This window comes from Ovis aries, chromosome 2 (genome assembly GCF_016772045.2).
Source record: "Ovis aries strain OAR_USU_Benz2616 breed Rambouillet chromosome 2, ARS-UI_Ramb_v3.0, whole genome shotgun sequence".
NCBI classification, from domain to species: domain Eukaryota; kingdom Metazoa; phylum Chordata; class Mammalia; order Artiodactyla; family Bovidae; genus Ovis; species Ovis aries.
The window spans coordinates 204,493,063-204,516,425 of NC_056055.1; the positions used below are offsets into that span (position 1 = coordinate 204,493,063).

Sequence of the window (23,363 nt, forward strand, 5' to 3'; positions counted from 1 at the left end):
GCAGCATATAGAAATGATATGTGGAAAAGTATTATAAAACAGTGGGGAAAGCAAAAACTATTATTCACTATATAATTTTGAGATAACTGGTTATCCAATTTTTAATCCTTACTTCACAAAGTATCAGACATATTCAGGATCTAAGTGTGAAAAGCAAAATTCTTAAGCTTTTAGAAGAAAATATACAAGAATATATTTATGAATTCAAGAAGGGAAAATTTTCTTACACGTGATTCAAAATACAAACCAGAAAGAAAATTATTGACAAGCCCAATTATATTAGAATTAAAGTTTTTGACATGTTACAGTTGAAAAAAGAAATACAGAAGACAATTTCTGTAGTGCATTTAACCAACAAAGTATTAGCACCCCAAATGCACCAAAAACTGCTACTAATAAAGAATGATAAAGACAATGAACTCAAATGAAAAATGGGTTGTTGTGGGGTTTTTTTGTTTTTGTTTTCTTTAGGGGGGAAACTAAATAAATAACCATTTATTTATTAGTCAAGCTTGCTAATCAGGAAAATTCAAATTAAAACAAAAAGATATCATTTCATAAAGATCAGATTAGCAAAAAAATTTTAAGTCTCTAAACACTCATTATTTATAAAGGTATGGAGTTTTAGAAACTCAGAGCAATTTGGAAATACCCAATAATACCCAATAAATTGAATGGATGGACAGAGGATGAGATGGTTGGATGGCATCACCAACTCGATGGACATGAGTTTGAGCAAGCTCCAGGAGTTGGTGATGGACAGGGAAGCCTGGTGTGCTTCAGTCCATGGGATCACAAAGAGTCAGACACAACTGAGCAACTGAACTGAACTGAACTGAATAAATTGAAGATGCATGTACTCTGCAACCCAGCAAGTCCATTCCTAGATATACCTTAGAGAAACTCACATGTAAACAGTTACTCACTCAAGAAGGTACCTTGCAGCATTGTTTGTAATCACCAAAAAAAAAAAAAAAAAAACCGAAATAAAACAGCCATCAACACCAAAATGGATAAATAAATTGTGGTAGGTTTATACAACGGAATGGGCTTCTGTGTGGCTCAGACAGTAAAGAATCTGCCTGCAATGCAGGAGACCGATCTTCTATCCCTGGGTCAGAAAGATCCCCTGGAAAAGGGAATGGCAACCCACACCAGTATTCTTCCCTGGAAAATTCCATGGACAGAGGAGCCTGGGTCACAAAGAGTTGGACACAACTGAGCAAGTAACACCATACAATGAAATATGGCTTCCAAAGTGACACTAATGATAAAGAACCCACCTACCAATGCAGGAGACATAAGAGACATGGGTTTAATCCCTGGGTTGGGAAAATCCCCTGGAGAAGAACATGGCAACCACTCCAGTAATCTTTCCCTGGAGAATCCCATGGGCAGAGGAGCCTGGTGGGCTACAGTCCACAAGGTCACACAGAATCAGACGCAACTGAAGTGACTTAGCACGCACATATACAATGGAATAAGGTACAGCAGCTTAAAATAAATGAATGGAAACTACGTGTATTAACAGGGATTAATCTCAAAAACATGGACTTCTCAGGTAGCTCAGAAGTACAGAATCCACCTGCCAAGCAGAAGACACGGCTTCAATCCCTGGGTTGGGAAGATCTCCTGGAGGAGGGCATGGCAACCCACTCCAGTATTCTTGCCTGGGAAATTCCATGGACAGTGGAGCCTGGCAGCTACAGCCCATGGGGTCACAAAACAGCAGAACATGACTGAGTGACTAAACAACAATAACAATCTCAAAGACAAAATGATAAGCAAAATAAAGCAGGTTTCATAAGTAATATAACACTATTGATACAAAGTTTTAATATGCAAAATAACATCATCTGTTGTTTATAGGTGCATTTATATGTGGTAAAGATATAAAAATAAACATAAGGCCTGTGTCAATCAGTCCCCTGGTCTCACTTGCAGTCAATACAACAGTACTATCCAGTGTAGCTCTGCTGCTGCTGCTGCTAAGTCGCTTCAATCATGTCCGACTCTGTGCAACCCCATAGACGGCAGCCCACCAGACTCCCCCATCCCTGGGATTCTCCAGGCAAAAACACTGGAGTGGGTTCAGTGTAGCTCTCAGTTCAGTTCAGTTCAGTTCAGTCGCTCAGTCGTATCCAACTCTTTGCGACACCATGAATCGCAGCACGCCAGGCCTCCCTGTCCACACCAACTCTCAGAGTTTACCCAAACTCATCAAGACAGTCTGTCCCCTTTTCCTCCTGCCCCCAACCCCTCCCAGCATCAAAGTCTTTTCCAATGAGTCAACTCTTCGCATGAGGTGGCCAAAGTATTGGAGTTTCAGCTTCAGCATCAGTCCTTCCAATGAACATCCAGGACTGACCTCCTATAGGATGGACTAGTTGGATCTCCTTGCAGTACAAGGGACTCTCAAGAGTCTTCTCCAACACCACAGTTCAAAAGCATCAATTCTTCGTCACTCAGCTTTCTTCATAGTCCAACTCTCACATCCACACATGACCACTGGAAAAACCATAGCCTTGACTAGACAAACCTTTGTTGGCAAAGTAATATCTCTGCTTTTTAATATACTATCTAGGTTGGTCATAACTTTCCTTCCAAGGAGTAAGCGTCTTTTAATTTCATGGCTGCAGTCACCATCTGCAGTGATATTGGAGCCCCCCAAAATAAAGTCTGACACTGTTTCCACTGTTTCCCCATCTATTTCCCATGAAGTAATGGGACCAGATGCCATGATCTTCATTTTCTGAATGTTGAGCTTTACGCCAACTTTTTCACTCTCCTCTTTCACTTTCATCAAGAGGCCTTTTAGTTCCTCTTCACTTTCTGCCTTAAGAGTGGTATTATCTGCATATCTGAGGTTATTGATATTTCTCCCGGCAATCTTGATTCCAGCTTGTGTTTCTTCCAGTCCAGCGTTTCTCATGATGTACTCTGCATATAAGTGAAATAAGCAGGGTGACAATATACAGCCTTGACATACTCCTTTTCATATTTGGAACCAGTCTGTTGTTCCATGTCCAGTTCTAACTGTTGCTTCCTGACCTGCATATAGGTTTCTCAAGAGGAAGGTCAGGTGGTCTGGTATTCCCATCTCTTTCAGAATTTTCCACAGTTTATTGTGATCCACACAGTCAAAGGCTTTGGCATAGTCAATAAAGCAGAAATAGATGTTTTTTCTGGAACTCTCTTGCTTTTTCCATGATCCAGCGGATGTTGGCAATTTGATCTCTGGTTCCTCTGCCTTTTCTAAAACGAGCTTGAACATCTGGAAGTTCACGGTTCACATATTGTCGAAGCCTGGCGTGGAGAATTTTGAGCATTACTTTACTAGCATGTGAGATGAGTGCAATTGTGTGGTAGTTTGAGCATTCTTTGGCATTGCCTTTCTTTGGGATTGGAATGAAAACTGACCTTTTCCATTCCTGTGGCCATTGCTGAGTTTTCCAAATTTGCTGGCATATTGAGTGCAGCACTTTCACAGAATCATCTTTCAGGATTTGAAACAGCTCTACTGGAATTCCATCACCTCCACTAGCTTTGTTCATAGTGATGCTTTCTAAGGCCCACTTGACTTCACATTCCAGGAAGTCTGGCTCTAGGTGAGTGATCACACCATCGTGATTATCTGGGTTGTGAACATCTTTTTTGTACAGTTCTTCTGTGTATTCTTGCCATCTCTTCTTAATATCTTCTGCTTCTGTTAGGTCCATACCATTTCTGTCCTTTATCGAGCCCATCTTTGCATGAAATGTTCCCTTGGTATCTCTAATTTTCTTGAAGAGATCTCTAGCCTTTCCCATTCTGTTCTTTCCTCTATTTCTTTGCATTGATCACTGAGGAAGTCTTTCTTATCTCTCCTTGCTATTCTTTGGAACTCTGCATTCAGATGCTGATATCTTTCCTTTCCTCCATTGCCTTTTGCTTCCCTTCTTTTCACAGCTATTTGTAAGTCCTCATCAGACAGCCATTTTGCTTTTTTGCATTTCTTTTCCATGGGGATGGTATTGATCCCTGTCTCCTGTACAATGTCATGAACCACCATCCATAGTTCATCAGGCACTCTGTCTATCAGATCTAGTCCCTTAAATCTATTTCTCACTTCCACTGTGTAGCCATGAGGGATTTGGTTTAGGTCATACCTGAATGGTCTAGTGGTTTCCCCTACTTTCTTCAATTTAAGTCTGAATTTGGTAATAAGGAGTTCATGATCTGGGCCACAGTCAGCTCCCGGTCTTGTTTTTTGCTGACTGTATAGAGCTTCTCCATCTTTGGCTGCATAGAATATAATCAATCTGATTTCGGTGTTGACCATCTGGTGATGTCCATGTGTAGAGTCTTCTCTTGTGTTGTTGGAAGAGGGTGTTTGCTATGACCAATGCGTTCTCCTGGCAGAACTCTATTAGCCTTTGCCCTGCTTCATTCTGCATTCCAAGGCCCAATTTGCCTGTTACTCCGGGTGTTTCTTGACTTCCTACTTTTGCATTCCAGTCCCCTATGTTGAAAAGGACATCTCTTTTGGGTGTTAGTTCTAAAAGGCCTTGCAGGTCTTCATAGAACCGTTCAACTTCAGCTTCTTCAGCATTACTGGTTGGGGCATAGACTTGGATTACTGTGATATTGACTGGTTTCCTTGGAAATGAACAGAGATCATTCTGTCATTTTTGAGATTGCATCCAAGTACTGCATTTCGGGCTCTTTTGTTGACCATGATGGCTACTCCATTTCTTCTGAGGGATTTCTGCCCACAGTAGTAGATATAATGGTCGTCTGAGTTAAATTCACCCATTCCAGTCCATTTTAGTTTGCTGATTCCTAGAATGTTGATGTTCTCTCTTGCCATCTCCTGTTTGACCACTTCCAGCTTGCCTTGATTCATGGACCTGACATTCCAGGTTCCTATGCAATATTGCTCTTTACAGCATCAGAACTTGCTTCTATCACCAGTCACATCCACAACTGGGTATTGTTTTTGCTTTGGCTCCATCCCTTCATTCTTTCTGGACTTATTTCTCCAGTGATCTCCAGTAGTGTGTTGGGCAGCTAATGACCTGGGGAGTTCCTCTTTCAGTATCCTATCATTTTGCCTTTTCATACTGTTCATGGGGTTCTCAAGGCAAGAATACTGAAGCGGTTTGCCATTCCCTTCTCCAGTGGACCACATTCTGTCAGACCTCTCCACCATGACCCGTCCGTCTTGGGTGGCCCCACATGGCATGGCTTAGTTTCATTGAGTTAGACAAGGCTGTGGTCCCTGTGATCAGATTGACTAGTTTTCTGTGATTATGGTTTCAGTGTGTCTGCCCTCTGATGCCGTCTCGCAACACATACCATCTTACTTGGGTTTCTCTTACCTTGGACGTGGGGTATCTCTTCATGGCTGCTCCAGCAAAGTGCAGCTGCTGTTGCTTACCTTGGACGAGTGCCCCTCCTGACCTTGAACGTGGAGTAGCTCCTCTCGGCCCTCCTGCGCCCACACCGCCGCCGCTCCTTGGACGTGGGTTAGCTCCTCTCGGCCGCCGCCCCGACCTCGGATTTGGGGTAGCGCCTCTCCACCGTCCTGCGCCATCGCAGCCTGGTAGCTCTACTGGTTGTTAGAATCTGGAAGTTCTGTTAGTGTGTGCAATCAGTGTGTCCAACTCTTTGCCACCCCATGGACTGGGGCCCGCCAGGCTCCGCTGTCCATGGGATTCTCTAGGCAGGAATACTGGAGTGGGTTGCCATTTCGTCCTCCAGGGGATCTTCCCAACCCGGGGATCGAACCCACGTCTCCTATGTCTCCTGCATTGGCAGGCAGACTGTTTACCACTGAGCCACCTGGGAGAGACCTGTGTAGGAGAGGAAAAACTTTTCTTCTACTCTCTTTGAGGCCCTCGCTGGGCCTGAAAAATTAAAATGACAAAGACAGACTAATAAGAGAAAAGCACACAAATTTATTTGATACAAGCTTTATGTCACAAGGGAGGTTTTATTAAGAAATAAGGACCCGAAGAAGTGGTTAAGCCTAAGCATTTTTTTAAGTAGGTTTGATGAAGAGTGGAAAGTTGTGGGAAAATGTGATAGGAGAAAGGGGTAAGTACAAAGGGTAACCAAGTGGAGGAAAGAGAGCAAGGCTTGTTTGTCTGCTTTCCTCTCAGAGTCCCTCTGTCTTCAGAGATAAGGGTGCTCCCTTCCTCCAGATATTGAGTTGGCCAAAAAGTTTGTTTGAGTTTTTCCATAACATCTTACAGAAAAACCCAAACAAATTTTTCAGCCAACCAATAGAACCTACCTCTTACATGAGTAGCAGGTCTGATAATTTGCACTCCCCTTTCTCAGATTCCTTCAGCTTAAAGTAGTCAATATGCCAAGGTGCAGTGTTTAGGGGGTAGCATATTCTGAACTCAGTTGATAAATCCCAAATTTAAGGGCTTCCATGGTGGTTTAGTGGTAAAGAATCTGCCTATATTGCAGGAGATGGGGGTTCAATCCCCGGGTCGGGAAGACCCCCTGGAGAAGGAAATGGCAACCGACTACAGTATTCCTGCCAGGATAATCCCACGGACAGAGAAGCCTGGCGGACTATAGTCTATGGGGTCACAAAGAGTTGGACATGACTTAGTGACTCCCCTCTGGGGAGAGAGTGAGAGAAATAGGATTTTATGTGATACAATAAAGTCTTAGGTGATATCTGAATTGTTTTATCTCTTCAGAAAAAATGTGCATCGAATACGGCAAAACGTTAAGATTTCACAAAGGTAGGTGGTAAGTACATGGGTAATCATTATACAGCAGTTTTTCTATGCTCTGCTGTTCTAGATTTTTTTTTTTTAAAAAAAAACAGTTAAAATTGTACGTTATTAGTCAAAGTGCTGACTTGGTTTATTCCAATACTTCCTAAAGATAAGGTTGTTTTACTAGAGAAGCAAAACAAAACACCCTTCTATGGTCCACACCCCAGTGACAGGATATCAATTCTAATCAAAACCGTGAAATCACACCAGTTGTAAACCCTCAGCTTTTGGTCAATACAAAAGCGCCCTCTGCTGGTCATATAGTGCTTTGTCCCAAATTTCAAAACAGTGGTGAAGAGCAGTGAAATACGTTCCATGAGACAGATTTTACTGAGCCAGCAAGTTAGGGAAATAAACCCTCACAGACTTCCTCTTAATCACAAAAATACTTAAATCAGTTCCCACTCTCTATTAATATTTACATGTTATCCAAGACCAAATAAATTCTGGGTACCAAGCCAATCAACCTTTCCAGCTTCCTCAACAACCTCATACATTGACAATTTTGTCCCCACTCCAAAGTCTGGAGGTTGATGTATGAGACAGTAGATGCCATCCTTAACATTTGGCAATAGCAGAAAGGAACCCAAGTGCCTCTGCATGGCAGTGCGGACACCACTGAACACTGAAAAATGAGTAAACTATTACTAGTATTAAGGGAATAATGCTGGTGGGATAACAGGTACATTTTTTCTTTTCAAATCCTTTTTTGAAGTTACCAGTTCAGTTGCTCAGTTGTGTCCGACTCTTTGCAGCCCCATGGACTGCAGCACACCAAGCTTCCCTGTCCATCACCAGCTCTTGGAGCTTACTCAAACTCATATCCATTGAGTCAGTGATGCCATCCAACCATCTTATCCTCTGCCGTCCCCTTTTCCTCCTGCCTTCAATCTTTCCCAGCATCAGCGTCTTTTCCAATAAGTCAGCTCTTCTTATCAAGTAGCCAAACTATTGGAGTTTCAGCTTCAGCATCAGTCCTTCCAATGAGTATTCAGGACTGATTTCCTTTAGGATGGACTGATTGGATCTCCTTGCAGTCCGAGGGACTCTCAAGAGTCTTCTCCAACACCACAATTCAAAAGCATCAATTCTTCGGCGCTCAGCTTTCTTTATGGTCCAACTCTCACATTCATACATGACTACTGAAAAAAACCATAGCTTTGACTACATGGACCTTTGTTGGCAAAGTAATAATGTCTCTGCTTTTTAATATGCTGTCTATGTTGATATAGCTTTTCTTCCAAGGAGCAAGGAACTTCTAATCTAATGGCTGCAGTCACCATCTGCAGTGATTTTGGAGCCCAAAACAATAAAGTCTCTCACTGTTTCCATTGTTTCCCCACCTATTTGCCATGAAGTGATGGGACCAGATACCATGATCTTAGTTTTCTGAATGTTGAGTTTTAAACCAACTTTTTCACTCTCCGCTTTCACTTTCATCAAGAGGTTCTTTGAAGTTATGATATCTTTAAATAAACAAAGTTGAGGAAAAATCAATTAATTCATGCAAGAATCTACTGCTCAAAGAGAGAGGGGATTGAATAGTAGAGTCTTCCTTTCAAAAAGTTTTTTTTTTAACTTTTTAAATTATTTCATTTTTCTTTGCTTTACTTTGTGCTGGTATCCATCTTCCCCACTAAAATTTAAGCTTCCTGAGACCAGGGTGTGTATCCATCCTACTCACCACTATATTCCCAGCACCTAATATAATGACCATCATGTAGCAGGTATTTAATAAACATGGGATAAATGAAGGGGTGAATGACCATTTCTTTGGCATGTAAATTGGTACAAATTTTCTGGGAAGAAATTCAGCAACAGACATTTTACCCTTAAGCCTGTACACTCTTCAATAGTAATAGATGTGGACAAAGAATTAAGTCCTCTGGTAAGCAGAAACATTCCTGATAAGTATATGCTATATAAAGTACATTTTAGTTATAAAAATTCAAAACAACTTGAATTTTAAAAGCTACATGTTTGGTTAAGTCAATTAAGGTATCCATAGGATGAAATGCCATACTGGTATTAAAATCATTTTTAGAATATTTAATGATATGGGAGATTCTAATAACATAAAAGTTGATTTGAATTATATGTATTATTTCATTAACTTATTAAAATATGAGTGTATATTTACTATATATGCATGAAAGTATATACACCAAAATATTTGCTGCAGTTGTATGTAAGTAGAGGGATCATGAGTCAAGGTTTTGTGGGGTTTTGGGGGTCTTGTTGTTGTAGTGGTTGGGTCTTTTTTTTTTTGATTCTTGTTTTTAGCAGGTGCCAGCACTGTTTTAAACACTTTATTTGTATTAATATGTCTTCAGTTCAGTTCAGTCGCTCAGTCGTGTCCAACTCTTTGCGACCCCATAAATTGCAGCACGCCAGGCCTCCCTGTCCATCACCACCTCCCAGAGTTCACCCAAACTCATGTCCATCGAGTCGGTGATGCCATCCAGCCATCTCCTCCTCTGTCTTCCCCTTCTCCTCCTGCCCCCAATCCCTCCCAGCATCAGAGTCTTTTCCAATGAGTCAACTCTTCGCATGAGGTGGCCATAAAACTTCACTTTGTTAAGCTTTTTAAACAGCCTTATAATAAATTACACCTATTTAAATTGTACAATTAGATAAATTATCTTTAAGTGTTAAATATTGCTATTTTTCTATAAAGATTTTAATGCAATCAACTTCACTTTTCCTTAGATTTTAATTATATATAATTATTTAGCAGAATATAAAATTATTCAACCATCAGTTTTCTTCTATAGAAACATTAAATACTGCTATGATTTGAAGGGGCAGCTTCTAGTTTTCTGGAGATATAATTGACATATAACATTGCAATTAGTTTAAGAGGTACCACATAATGATGTGATATATATTGCAAAGTGGTTACCACAGTTAACATCAGTCAGCACACATAGTTACTTTTTTTCCTTGTGATGAGAACTCAAGGTCTACTAGGTAAGTTCTGATACATGTCTGTACTCATGAAACTCACCACAGTCAAGACAAAATATTTCATCTTTTCCAAATGATTCTTCTGCCTCTAGTCTCTAACACCAGTCTCTCTCATTTCCAAACCAATCTGCTTTCTGGCACTGTAGACTGGTTTTCACTTTCTAGAATTTATATAAATGGAAGCATACCATATATACCATTCTTTGGTTGCTTTCACTCCACATAATTCTTTTGAGATTCATCCATATCGCTGAGTGTATCAATATTTCCTTTCTATTTGCTACTGAGTAGTATTGCATTGTATGTATATACTAGCATTTTATCCATTCACCTGTTGATGGGTATGTCGGTTGTTACAAGTTTTTGACTATTGCAAATAAAGTTGCTATGACCATTTGTGTATAAGTACTTATGTGGACATATGCTTTTATCCTTTTTGAGTAAAATACCTAGGAGTATAATGGTTGGATGATATGGTATATTTAATATTTAATTTTTCAAGAAATGGTCAAACTGTTTTCCTAAGTGGTTGTACCATTTTACATTCTAACCAACAGTGAATTTGCATTCCGGTTCCTCTGGATCTTTGTTAATTCTCAGTATAGTCAGTCTTTTTAGTCATTCTAATAATTACATGTTGATGGGGAGGGTTCTTATTTATACTTGTGTTTTCCTATATTCTTCAATGAAATATATCTTTCATAATTAAAAATTGTTTAAAGTAACTGAAATTAAAAGTATCCTAGTCTAATATGAAGTCAGTCTGGAGACTCTTCTCATTCTAAAACCTATCCAGTATGGTCTTCAGAGAACCCAGCAATAGCTGTGTAGCCTGCATAAACCTTCCTCAAAATATAAGAATTTTTTAATCAATTTTCCTTTCAAGGTTATAACAATGCTGGGGTTTTAAGAAAAAATTTAAATACCCATAAACCCCTTTAACATATTATTTCCTCTTTCTGTTTTCTCTTCCAGCTCTTATCCATCTACACACATATTTTATAGAGCTTTAACACACAATTCTATAGTCTACTATTTTTCACTTGTCGTTATATCATATTTTCCATACTGCTGATTTATCTTTTCAACCATAATTTTAAATGTCAAAATAATGCATTGCAAATTTCCCATTGTTTGGCTGTTTCTAATTTTTTATTATTGGTGATGTTGTAATGAACAACTTTGTACAAAAAGCTTGTTTCTTCTTTTAAATTATTTCCTTATGATAATACCCAGGAGTGAGATTCCTGATCAAAGACAAGAACGTTTTTCTAGATCTTGGTATGTACTGTCATATCGCTTTCCCAATGGGGCTTACTGATTTTAATATCACTTGCCATGTGTCAGCTCTAGTTTCTGCAGTATTTGTGAATTTCCTAGGTATAACATACCCTATTGTTCTAATGGGCATGCTGTTGACTGCTCACCAGGTAGATGTATTCTCGTGTCTGGGATCACAGCCTGCTGTCCTTTGCTGATTCAGGATGCTCTTTGTCTTTGCAGACCCAGTGCCGAGGAATATGACCCTTGACCCTCTTTGTGCTTCCCTGGCTGAGCACATGCAGACCCCTGAGGCAGATACTGTCCAAAAGGCGTAAGTATTCAAAGGCGTCCTAACATGGACTTCTCAACTTTTGGTTTTCTTTGCTTTTAATGAACCTCATTTCTGTTTTTTCCTAAGCGACATGAAGATTCTCAGCTAACCAACCACAGGCTCTGGCAGCCAGAATCAAATTACTGGCTAAGAAACAAAGATTTGGGGGAAGGATTATATCGTGATGTGTTTCCTACTTTTAAACCTGTTCTTTGGCTGGGTGGGTGAGAAGCAAAGTTGAACTCTAAACCGTGTGGAAGCTGCTTTCTCCATTTCTCCACGTCTGAGCTCTGCGGCCATGCCCAGAAAACATGGGCAACTCAACCTTGGTTTCTCCTCTCAGCATTCACCCAGCCCTGGGTAAAATCAATAATACCATTAATACTAATAAATTGCTAACATGTATTAAGTGCTTCCTACGTGCTGACTATGTGCTAACTATGAGCTCCTCAGCCAGCAGCTCAGCCAGTCAGGCTTAGTCACTTGACCTAAGCCTTGTTTGGCAGAAGCAGCTGGAACGACAGCCTCTTGTGACCTCCCATGAGCCTCAGTGATATGCGAATCTGCCCTCACCTGCCTTGTGGTATAAGGATTCCCTCCTGGGTCAAAAAAAGGCTGGGTGTTCCCTAGGAATAAAGAAGGATGAGCACTTGGGTGGTGAGGCAGCTATCTGAAGAATTCCACTTTTTAACTTTTGTATTTCATCTTCTCCAAAATGGATTTAAACTGCTTATAATAACACACACCCCCAGCCTATCCACACACACAAAAAAAGACTAGATAATACCCCCCCCCAAAATTTTTTTAATCTGGAGGAAAAGAAAAAAGGACATCAACAATCTTCAATAAGTGACTAAAGTTCAGACTTTCAAAAAAAAGAGAAAACTGAAAAATTGAAAACTTCAGACTTTCAGACTGAATGTGAACGCAAAAAAAGCCAAAAAGGAGCAACTCAGTCAGGTTTTGTGGTTTTCATTTGCAGCATGCTTATTCCTCAGGGGAAATAAAGGTTTTCCTACCGCTAAATTCTAAAGGATACTTCTATGGGTTTTTATAGAGTGACACTGAATGATTTAAAGACTCATATATTTATAGGAAATTCCATTTACCTCATTTGACAAGTATTTCTCAAGTTTCTATAGTAAGGCTCTGTACTAGCCCAGCACCGTAAATATAATACTGATTTAACTAAAAAATAAAATATTCAGGACCAGGCCTGACACAACTGTAGCTGCTGCAGCAGCTGTTACTGAATCCATGCGGCTCTGTCGTAGTGACATTTTTACCTGGAGAACATAAGTCAGCTGCCCTCCAGGCACATGGTCTATGACAGTGGTTCTACACAGGATCATACTCAAACAGCAATGACCTTTGGTGGCTGAATTTGATCAAGAATAAAATTCAGAGGGTGTAAAAAGTGGATATATAGGTAGGTTCATGTTCTGATGACACTTTCTTAAAGGTCACTTTTTCTTCAACTAAGCCACTGATAAAGATGGTAAAGCATCTGCCTACAATGCGGGAGACCTGGGTTCAATCCCTGGGTTGGGAAGATCTCCTGGAGAAGGAAATGGCAACCCACTCCAGTATTCTTGCCTGGAAAATCCCATGGATGGAGGAACCTGGTAGGCTACAGTCCATGGGGTCGCAAAGAGTCGGACAGGACTGAGCGACATTTACTTTACTTTACTAAGCCACTGATAAAAGAAACTTGAGCCTGAGAGAACCCCAAAAGTGAAGGCTAAACTTTCTAATCTCCTTTATTCAGGGATGTGTTGAGAAAAAGAGGGCTGATCAAGTGTGTAAAATGCCCGCCACAGTGCAGTGCCTGGCAGAACACAGTTGTTCAATCAGTGTTTGTTCATTTTCCTTCTTCCTGCTCACTAGAGTTTTTCTTTTTCTTTTTAATTGAAGTATAGTTGATTTATGATGATTTTGAATGGTTTGCTTAGAAATGACCCGAGCTCATTCTGTCACTTTTGAGGTTGTACCCAAGTACTGCATTTTAAACTCATTTGTTGTCTATGAAGGCTATTTCTTCTAAGGCATTTTTGCCCACAGTAGTAGATATAATGGCCATCTGAATTAAATAAACCCATTCTCGTCCATTTTAGTTCACTGAGTCCTAAGATGTCGACGTTCAATCTTACCATCTGCTGCTTGACCACGTCCAGTTTACCTTGATTCACAGACCTAACATTCCAGGTTCCTATGCAATATTGCTCTTTACAACACTGGACACATCCACAACTGAGGATTGTTTCTGCTTTGGCCCGGCTGCTTCATTCTTTCTGGAGCTATTTGTAATTGCCCTCTGCTATCCCCCATAGCATATTGGACACCTTCCAAACTGGAGGTCTTATCTTGGCGTCACATCTTTTGCGTTTTCACTGTTCGTGAGGTTCTCTAGGCACGTATACTGGAGTGGGTTACCATTTCCTCCTCCTGTGGACCACGTTTTGTTAAAACCTCCACTCTGACCCCCCTGTCTTGGGTGGCCCTGCACGGCATGGCTCACAGCTTCATGGGGTTATGCAAGCCCCTTCGCCAAGACAAGGCTGTGGTACAGTTGCAGGTGAACAGCAAAGTGATTCAATTGTACATAGCTCTTTTTTTCTGCTTCTTTTCCGTCGTAGGCTGTAACAAGGTATCGTCTAGAGTTCCCTGTGCTATACAGCAAATTCTCTTGTTTATTTTACATATAGTGGTGTGTACATCAGAGTTTTTCTTTAGTTTGGTCCTGTTTTACTTTTTTTCACAGGGGCAAAGATTATAATGTACACCATCGGCACAGAGGACTTCCAGGACATGGGCCTCACTCACCAGAAGGGCTGGATCCTATAGACACATCTTTTCTTCCAAGAGGAAAAGAAGGGAAGACTGAGCCAAGGCTGTTCAACCAGCAGACATCAAACGACGTCAGTAACGTGAGTGCAAACACCTCGGTACATGCTTGGTCCAAAACCCCACCTGGAAGGTGCTCCCAGCAGGGTTGCCATGTCCAGTTGTATAGACTGCTTACTAGACAAGGGCACCTGCAAAGGGGGCAGTGAGACCTCAAATCCACTCTGTGGTTCACTCACCATGCCCTGCATCCCAGTAATGGGTTGCATCTTTCTGAAGCATGGGGTACCCTTTTCTAATTTCTGCAAAGGTACTAGAAGAACGTTTAGTTTTCCTACACTTTCATATCACTTCTGACATGAAATGTGTGAAGGGTTTTCCCACATCAACCAATTCTGCAGCTCTCTGGACACCAACCAGGGGTCCTACAACTCTACTCTGACGCTGACTACCAGGAATTAGCACAGGCCCCACAGGTGAAGGGTTCAGTCCCACATGCCTGTTCCACTTCAGCCATCAAGTCCCAGGTTGTCACCTATACTTCTGATCAAAAAGCTATACATAGGGGGTTCCTACAACCCATCCTCAGGTTCAGTAATTTGCTAGAACAGCTCAGGAAACATTTACTTACTACTACTGATTTATTACAAAAGATATTTTAAAGGATACAGTAAGTCCCCTACATACGAATGAGTTCAAGAGCGTGTTCATAAGTTCAGTTTGTTCATTAAGTCCAACAAAGTTAGCCTAGGTACGCAGCTAACACAGTCAGCTATATAGTACTATACTGTAATAGGTTTGTAATACTTTTCACACAAATAAAGTAAAGTGAAGTCGCTCAGTCATGTCCGACTCTTTGCGACCCCATGGACTGTAGCCTACTAGGCTCCTCAGTCCATGGAATTTTCCAGGCAAGAGTACTGGAGTGGGTTGCCATTTCCTTCTCCAGGAGATCTCCCCAACCCAGGGATCGAACCCAGGTCTCCCACACTGCAGGCAGACGCTTTACCATCTAAGCCACTAGGGAAGCCCTTTCACACAAATAATACATAATACAGAAACAAATACAGAAACAAAACATTTTTAATCTTCCCTAAAATTGGCCTGCAGTCCTGTAGACGTGGGTTCGATCCCTGGGTCGGAAAGATCCTCTGGAGAAGGGAATGACAACCCACTCCAGTATTCTTCCCTGGAGAATCCCAAGGACAGGGAGGAGCCAGGTGGCTATAGTCCATGGTGTCCCAAAGAGTCAGACACAACTGAGCGACTAACACTTGAAAAGTAGACTAGTACAGTGCTGGCATACAAGGGCTGGCACTGGGTGAACATCCTGGTCTTGAAGTAAAGATACTGTACTACTCTATCAAATTGTCAAGTACACCAAAGCACAACCACTTGTAGAGGATACACGCATGTGACAATGTACACCGGACACGTGAACTACCTTATGTGATTGGACATGCAAAGGCATGTCCACATCTTTGGAAGTTCACAACTTGAAGGTTCATGTGTAGGGGACTCACCGTCCAAGTGAACAGCGAGGAAGAGACACACAGGGCAAGGCCCTGACGGGTCCCAAACACAGGTGTTCCCGTCCCCTTGGAGTTTGGGATGTGCTACCCTCCTACCACACAGATGTGTTCACCAGCCCTGGAGCAGTCTGAACATGTTTGGTTAAGAGCTTTTATAGGGGCTTTGTTACAAAAGCACGATTGATTAAGTCACTGGCAAATGGTGATTAATGCAACTTCTAACACTTCTCCCCTCCTCTAAGGTAGTGGGAGGGGCAGCGGCTGAAAGGTCCAACGTTCTGATCATGTGATTGGTTCTCCTGGTAACCAGTGCCCCTTTTTAGGGGCTTTCCAAAATAATGGTATGAACATAATCTCAGGTGTTGTTGAAAGGGGCTTCTTAATGAATAACAAAAGACAATCCTTTCATGCTTATGCTCCAGAAGTTACAGGCAGGTCTCTCATTTTATTGTGCTTCACTTTATTGTCTTCACAGATAATGTGATTTTACAGATTGAAAGTTCAAGCAAGTCTATCAGCACCATTTTTTCGAACAGCATTTGCTCATTTCATTCAGTGTCACATTTTGATAATTCTCGAAACATTTCAAGCTTTTTCATTATTATTGTATTTGTTTTGGTGATATATGATCAGTTCAGTTCAGTCGTGTCCAACTCTTTGCAACCCCATGGACTGCATGCAGCACGCCAGGCTTCCCTGTCCATCACCAGCTCTTGGAGCTTGCTCATACTCATGTACATCGAGTCAGTGATGCCATCCAACTATTTCATCCTCTGTCGTCCCCTTCTCCTCCTGCCTTCAATCTTTCCCAGCATCAGGGTCTTTTCCAAGGAGTCCGTTCTTTGCATCAGGTAAAAAAGTATTGGGGCTTCAGCTTCAGTATCAGTCCTTCCAATGAATATTCAGGACTGATTTCCTTTAGGATGGACTGGTTGGATCCCCTTGCAGTCCAAGGGACTCTCAAGAGTCTTCTCGAACACCACAGTTCAAAAGCATCAATCCTTTGGCACTCAGCTTTCTTTATAGTCCAACTTTCACATCCATATATAACTACTGGAAAAACCATAGCTTTGACTAAACAGACCTTTGTTGGCAAAGCAGTGTCTCTGCTTTTCAATATGCTGTCTAGGTTGGTCATAGCTTTTCTTCCAAGGAGCAAGTGTCTGTTAATTTCATGGCTGCAGTCACCATCTGCAGTGATTCTGGAGCCCAGAAAAATAAAGTCAGCCACCATCTCCACTGTTTCCCCATCTATTTGCCATGAAGTGATGGGACTGGATGCCATGATCTTAATTTTCTGAATGTTGAGTTTTAAGCCAAATTTTTCACTCTCCTCTTTCACTTTCATCAAGAAATTCTTTAGTTCTTCTCTTTCTGCCATAAGGGTGGTGTCATCTGTGTATCTGAAGTTATTGATAATGATACTGAAGTGTGATCAGTGAGTGATATTTGATGTTACCATTGTAATTGTTTTGGGGTATCATGAACCATACCCATATGAGATGGTGAATTTAATCAATAAATGTGTGTGTTCTGACTGCTCCACCAACCAGCCGTTCCCTCTGTTCCTTTCCTCAAGCCTCTCCCCCACCCCCATTCCCTGAGACACGACAACACTGAAATCAGGCCAGTTGATAACCCTGCAGGGGCCTCTAGTTAAGTTAATTTAAGTGGCTCAGTCGTGTCTGACTCTTTGAGACCCCATGGACTGTAGCCCACCAGGCTCCTCCGTCCATGGGATTTTCCAGGCAAGAATACTGGAGTGGGTTGCCATTTTCTTCTCCAGGGGATCTTCCCAACCTAAGGATCGAACCCAGATCTCCCACATTAGAGGCAGACGCTTTAACCTCTGAGCCACCAGGGAAGCCCATAGGGGCCTCTAAGTGTTCAAGTAAAAGGAAACGTCTCACGTGTCTCACAACAGCCAACAACAACTCATGTTTCCCAATTTATATCAAAAGCTAGAAATGGTTAATGAGGAAAGCTGAGAGTGGCCAAAAAGCTTGGCCTCTTGCACCAAACGGTTAGCCAAGTTGTGACTGGAAAAGAAAAGTTCTTGAAGGAAATTTAAAGTGCTACTCCAGTGAACGCATGAATGGTAAGAAAACAAAATGGGCTTATTGCTGATATGGAGAAGGTTTAAGTGGTCTGGATGGAAGATCAAAACAACCACAACGTTCCCATAAGCCAAAGCCTAATCCAGAGCAAGGTCTTAACTTTCTTCAAGTCTATGAAGACTCAGAGAGGTGAAGAAGCTGGAAAAGAAGAATTTGAAGTGAGCAAATGTTGGTTCATAAGGTTTAAGGCATGAAGGTGAAGCAGCAAGTTATCTAGAAGCTCTAGCTAAGATAATTAATCTTCAATGTTGATGAACAGCCTCACATTGAAAGAAGATGCCATCTTGGACTCTCAGAGCTGCAGAGACATCAATGCCTGGCATCAAATCTTCAGAGGACAGGCTGACATCATGTTAGGGGCTATACAGCTGGTGACTTGAAGTTGAAGCCCATGCTTACCATTCCAAAAACCCTAGGGCCCTTAAGATTTATGCTAAATCTATTCCACCTGTGTTCTGTACGTAGCCCAACAAAGCCTGGATGACAGCTTATCTGTTAGCAATGTGTTTTACTGAGTATTTTAAGCCCACTGTTGAGACCTACTGCTCAGAAAAAAAAAAGATCCATTTCAAAATATTACTGCTCGTTGGCAATCAACTAGCCAGCCAAGAGCTCTAATGGAGATGGACAAGATTAGGGTTGTTTTCATGCCTTCTAACACAACATTGTGCAGCCCACATATCAAGGAGTCATTTTGACTTTCAGTTCTTATTTTTTAACAAATACACTTCTTAAGACTATAGCTGCCACACTTGGTGATTCCTTGGATGGATCTGGGTAAAGTCAATTGAGAACCTTCTGAAAAGTATTCAGCATCCTAGATACCATGAAGAACATTTGTGGGGAATTCTCTGGTTGTCCAGTGGCTAGGACTCAGCACTTTTACTACTGCGGCCCAGGTTCAGTCCCTGGTAGGGGACCTAAGATCCCACATGCCTTGTGACACAGCAAAAAAAGAAAAAAAGAGATTACAATTTGTTGAAGGCTCAGATGATAGTTAACAGTTTTTTTGCAATATAGCATTTTCAAATTCAGGTATGCACACTATTTTTTTAGACATAATGCTACTGCACACTTTAATAGACTACACAAGTAAACATAATTTTCATATGCCCTGGGAAACAAAATATTCATGTGACATGCTTTATTTCCAGTATTCACACTGTTGGGGTGGTCTACAACCAAACCCACACTATCTCTGAGGTATGTTTGTGCAAGGGTTTTAGGAGCTCTGTGTCAGAGGCTAGGTTCAAAGACCAAACATATATTTCTTATTTTGTCACAATATTACAGGTACTGAGGGGGTAGTCATGGCCTGACTGTGCCATCCCCTGTTAGGAAGAAACACTATATTGTCCCAATCCTTGGAGAAAGGCGAAAACTGACATAGCCATGGTCATATGCTTGAAGTTTCCCAAAAGCTAGCAAATGATGCAACAGGGAATAAAGCTGGCTTTGATTTAAACCAGTTAATCATTAATTGTGGCAACAGCAATCTGTCAAAGGTGAAAACTGCTTCACTTTGATCCAGCTCTGTAGATGATGGTTTAGCATCAAAAAAGGGAGCAGGTCTTCCCTGGTGATCCAGTGGTTAAGAATCCTCCTGCCAATGCAGGGGACATGGATTGGATCCCAGTCCAGGAAGATCCCACATGTCACAGGGCAACTAAGCCTAAATACTGCAACTACCGAAGCCTGCACTCTGAAGCCCAGCTCTGCAACCAGAGGGGCCACCCATGAGGAGCCCGCTCTCTGCAACTAGAGAAACGCCTTTGCGGCAATGAAGACCCAGCACAGCCAAAAAGATATAACTAAATAAAATTATCCTTTTATAATTATTTAAAAAGGGGGGGGTGCAGATCATCAAGTACGTTCTATTTCTCTTTTCTTCTATGAAATTATACCTGAAATTATATCAAAGGATGAATCTTAGGATCGCCCCTCCAGCTCCACACTCTCTGTCTCATCCATTTGCTTCATCTGGAACCCATATAAATTCCATTCTAAGCCATTCTGTCTTGTTCAACATAATCTCCCTTTTCTTCTGTTTTCTATTTCTGTTTGTTGGCAATTGGGATCTTAGTTCCCTTACCAGGTATTGAAAGTGCTGAGTCCTAACCACTGGACTGCCAGGGAATTCCCAAAATAATCTCCTTTTGATTTTTTTTTTCCTTTGCTTTCTACTTTAAAATGTTCCCTTTCCTTAATTTTTCCCCTTTAGGAGATGGAGTTGATTGAAAAAGCCAAGAGCAGGAAAAGGGCCAAGACAGATAAGTCCAAGGCACCCAAGAGGGAGAAAGAAGGAAAACTCCATGAGGAAGCAGAGGCTGCTGTTGGTAAGGGTCCATCTGGGAGAAGACACCTAATGGGAGCTGGAAGGTGTTACGGTGAATCAGCATGGATCCTATCGGACAAACTGTCTGTGCTGAGTCTCCTTGACGACCACAGCTAAGATGGTGTTGAGGCCTTACTTCCTGTCAGTATCTTGGGAGACAGGGATAGAGGAAACAGCCTGTAATTAACAAGAAAGGAAATTACAATAATAATACCAACACCTACTAAATGAACTCGCATTGTATTAGTGATAGCTTACGGTGAACGGTGTCGGATTCTTGATCTCCAAAGAACACTTAGCTTCAGGACCAGGGACCAGGCTTGATCACTCAAAGAAACAAAGAAAGCTTCTGACATAGACATCAGAAGGGGGATGGAGAGTGCCCCACTCACTAGTCTTAGGAAGGGAATTATATACTTTTAAATTAGTTATTACAATAAATCAAACGAATATCTCATGGTTGTAAAGATCTTACTAGACCCACTCCCATAGTATACATTTTAAGATAACAGGATTAGTCAGAAGGTTTTCAGGAAGGAGAAACATGTCCTCAAGCAGGATACATTATTGTTATATAGTCTTTACTAAGGAATGTAGAAAAAAAGTTGTCCTTTCCTCCTCCTTGAGAATTCCAGGCCCCTGTCTCCTCCTTGAGAGCCCCAGACCCCTTTCTCCTCCTCAGGGACCCCAGACTTCTTATCAACCTGCCTAGGAATTGACTCTCTCATTAGGAGCTCTGCATTTATGATGTCATGAAATTCCCACACATCCTTAATCACCATTATTATATCATGTGGAGAGGCTGGCTGATTTGAGTAACATCGAACAGTAAAAAGTGGTGGACCCAGGGTCTGAACCTGCCATTTGATTCCAAATTCATGCCTTTCAAACCCTGCCTCTATGAATAATAAATAAGTCATAAGCTGAGAATTGGGCCATGAGAGCATTTGGGAAGGAGAAGTTTGCAGCATGCTCTGAATGGTTACCGGAGAAGGCAATGGCACCCCACTCCAGTACTCTTGCCTGGAAAATCCCATGGACGCAGGAGCCTGGTGGGCTGCAGTCCATGAGGTCGCTAAGAGTCGGACACGACTGAGCGACTTCACTTTCACTTTTCACTTTCATGCACTGGAGAAGGAAATGGCAACCCACTCCAGTGTTCTTGCCTGGAGAATCCCAAGGATGGGGGAGCCTGGTGGGCTGCCGTGTATGGGGTCGCACAGAGTCGGACACGACTGAAGCGACTTAGCAGCAGCAGCAGCTGAATGGTTACTCCAGCTACCATTTTTCCTCTTGGTTCATTGTGTTGCACCTCACTAGGAATTCAGGTGCCTATGCTTCTGAGGACCTTCTTTCCTTTTAATTTTTATTGAAGTGTAATTGATTTATAATGTTGTATTCTGAGGACTTTCTTTAACCTGAAACCTACACTCATTCTTTCCTGGCCATATAAAGACCTTCTGAACAAATCAAAGGCCGTAGCAAGAAATGACACTGGATAGCCAGACTCCTGGGACAGATTTTTTTTTAACTGAAGTGTAGTTGACTTACAATGTTGTACCAATCTCTGCTCTACAGCAAAGTGACCCATTTATACAATATAGACATTTTTAATATTCTTTTCCATTATGGTTTATCACAGGATATTGAATATAGTCCCCTGTGCTATACAGTAGGACTCTGTTGCTTATCCAGATCTATTTTTGAGGTCTGCTTTTTAAAGTCTTGCTGAGTTTACATTGCTGTAGCCTGTAACTTGGGTAGCACTGGCAGGACTGGAAAAAGAAATACTTGTGGCCCCGAGCAGTGAATTGAGAAAGAAGCCCTAGAGTATGGAAGACTCAAACTGTGCCAGGTTACAAAGTTGCAACCTCAAGCCAGACTCTTGAGGCATGATTTTCCAGCTGTGTCTATAGGTCTTCTTCCTTCCAGAGAGTCTTGTCCCCACCACAGGTCAGGGTGAGTCAAAAGTCTTTTTAGTAGCAAGACTGCTGATCACAGTTGAGGCAGGTTCTCAAAGGGTGGTCTATGGGCTGTGCTGTGCTAAGTGGCTATAGTCATATCTGACTCTTTGTGACCCTATGGACTGTAGCTGGACAGACACCACTGTCCATGGGATTTGGGTTGCCATGCCCTCCTCCAAGGGATCTTTCTGACCCAGGGATTCAACCCACGTCTCTTATGTCTCCTGCATTGGCAGGCGGGTTCTTTACCACTAGCACCACCTGGGTCTATGGACTACCCTTCTCAAAATCTTTGGAGTGATAGCTAAAATGCAGATTCCTACAAAATCAGACTCTAAGGGCAGGGCTCAGGTATCTGCACACAGATGATTCCATTGCACATGGGAGTTTTAAAGTCACTGAAAAGGATACAGAGATCATGTTTATTAGCTATGTCTCTATCCCCAATTGTTCTCTCCTAGGAAAGTCAAAGGAATCAAAAGCTGAAAAGAAATCACAGCTAATTCCCAAAGGAAAAAAAACAGGAGCCAAAGGGAAAAGGACACGGAAGGAAGGGAATCTGGAAACAGCTGTGGAGCTGAGTGGGCCTGCTGTCATTAACTCTAAGGAAACCAAAGACCGCTCAGGTGGAGGTTTCTTCCGCTCAGGCTCTGGGGTAGAGGACCCTTGGCTCTCTTCCAAAGTTGAGGCTCCTGAGAGCCAAGTTTCTATAGATGGAAGGTCATCACCCACCCCGACTGCAACTGTCCCTGGAAACATGGAACCTGAAGAAGAGAGAAGCCACGAGGACCCTTCCAAGGTAGGCTTCAATATTCTCACCCTGGCCAAAGGATCTCTGTCCTCACTGGTACAACTGCAGAGGTGGGGAAAACTGCCCTGGATTATATTAAACTGCCTAATGATTTTATTTATTCTACTTTGTTTTTTTCTGACCCTTTAAGATGCCAGATCTGATAAAAGACACTAGGGTGGCAAAGTCCCTCTGAAATGAGGCATTCTGTGAGGCTCCCGAACTGCCAGGGCATGTACCCACCCCCATGAGCAGAAAGGCGGCACAGCACTCATCTGTGAGAAGTACAGGCCTCACAGTTAAAAGGAAAGGTGAATTCAGGCCTCAGAGCCAAGCACATATTCTTGACACAGCCAGGAGTTTATGCATGGCTTGCCTACCCAACACTGTAGAAATTCCTCCATTCCTAATCTGCTTTACTGCGGCACAAAGCTGGGCCAC

General features: G+C 41.9%; 1 protein-coding gene across 7 annotated transcripts in view; it reads left to right on the forward strand.

The window, feature by feature from the left end:
- Positions 1-23,363, forward strand: part of KIAA2012 (KIAA2012 ortholog) — a 133,166-nt gene that overhangs the window by 101,495 nt on the left and 8,308 nt on the right. For all 7 annotated transcript variants that reach the window (XM_027965099.3, XM_012142767.5, XM_004004834.6 and 4 more), the window contains 4 exons: positions 11,250-11,340; positions 14,102-14,267; positions 20,055-20,169; positions 22,594-22,931. In XM_027965099.3, the coding sequence (XP_027820900.2) occupies positions 11,250-11,340; positions 14,102-14,267; positions 20,055-20,169; positions 22,594-22,931 (710 nt within the window). The remainder of the gene's footprint in view (positions 1-11,249; positions 11,341-14,101; positions 14,268-20,054; positions 20,170-22,593; positions 22,932-23,363) is intronic.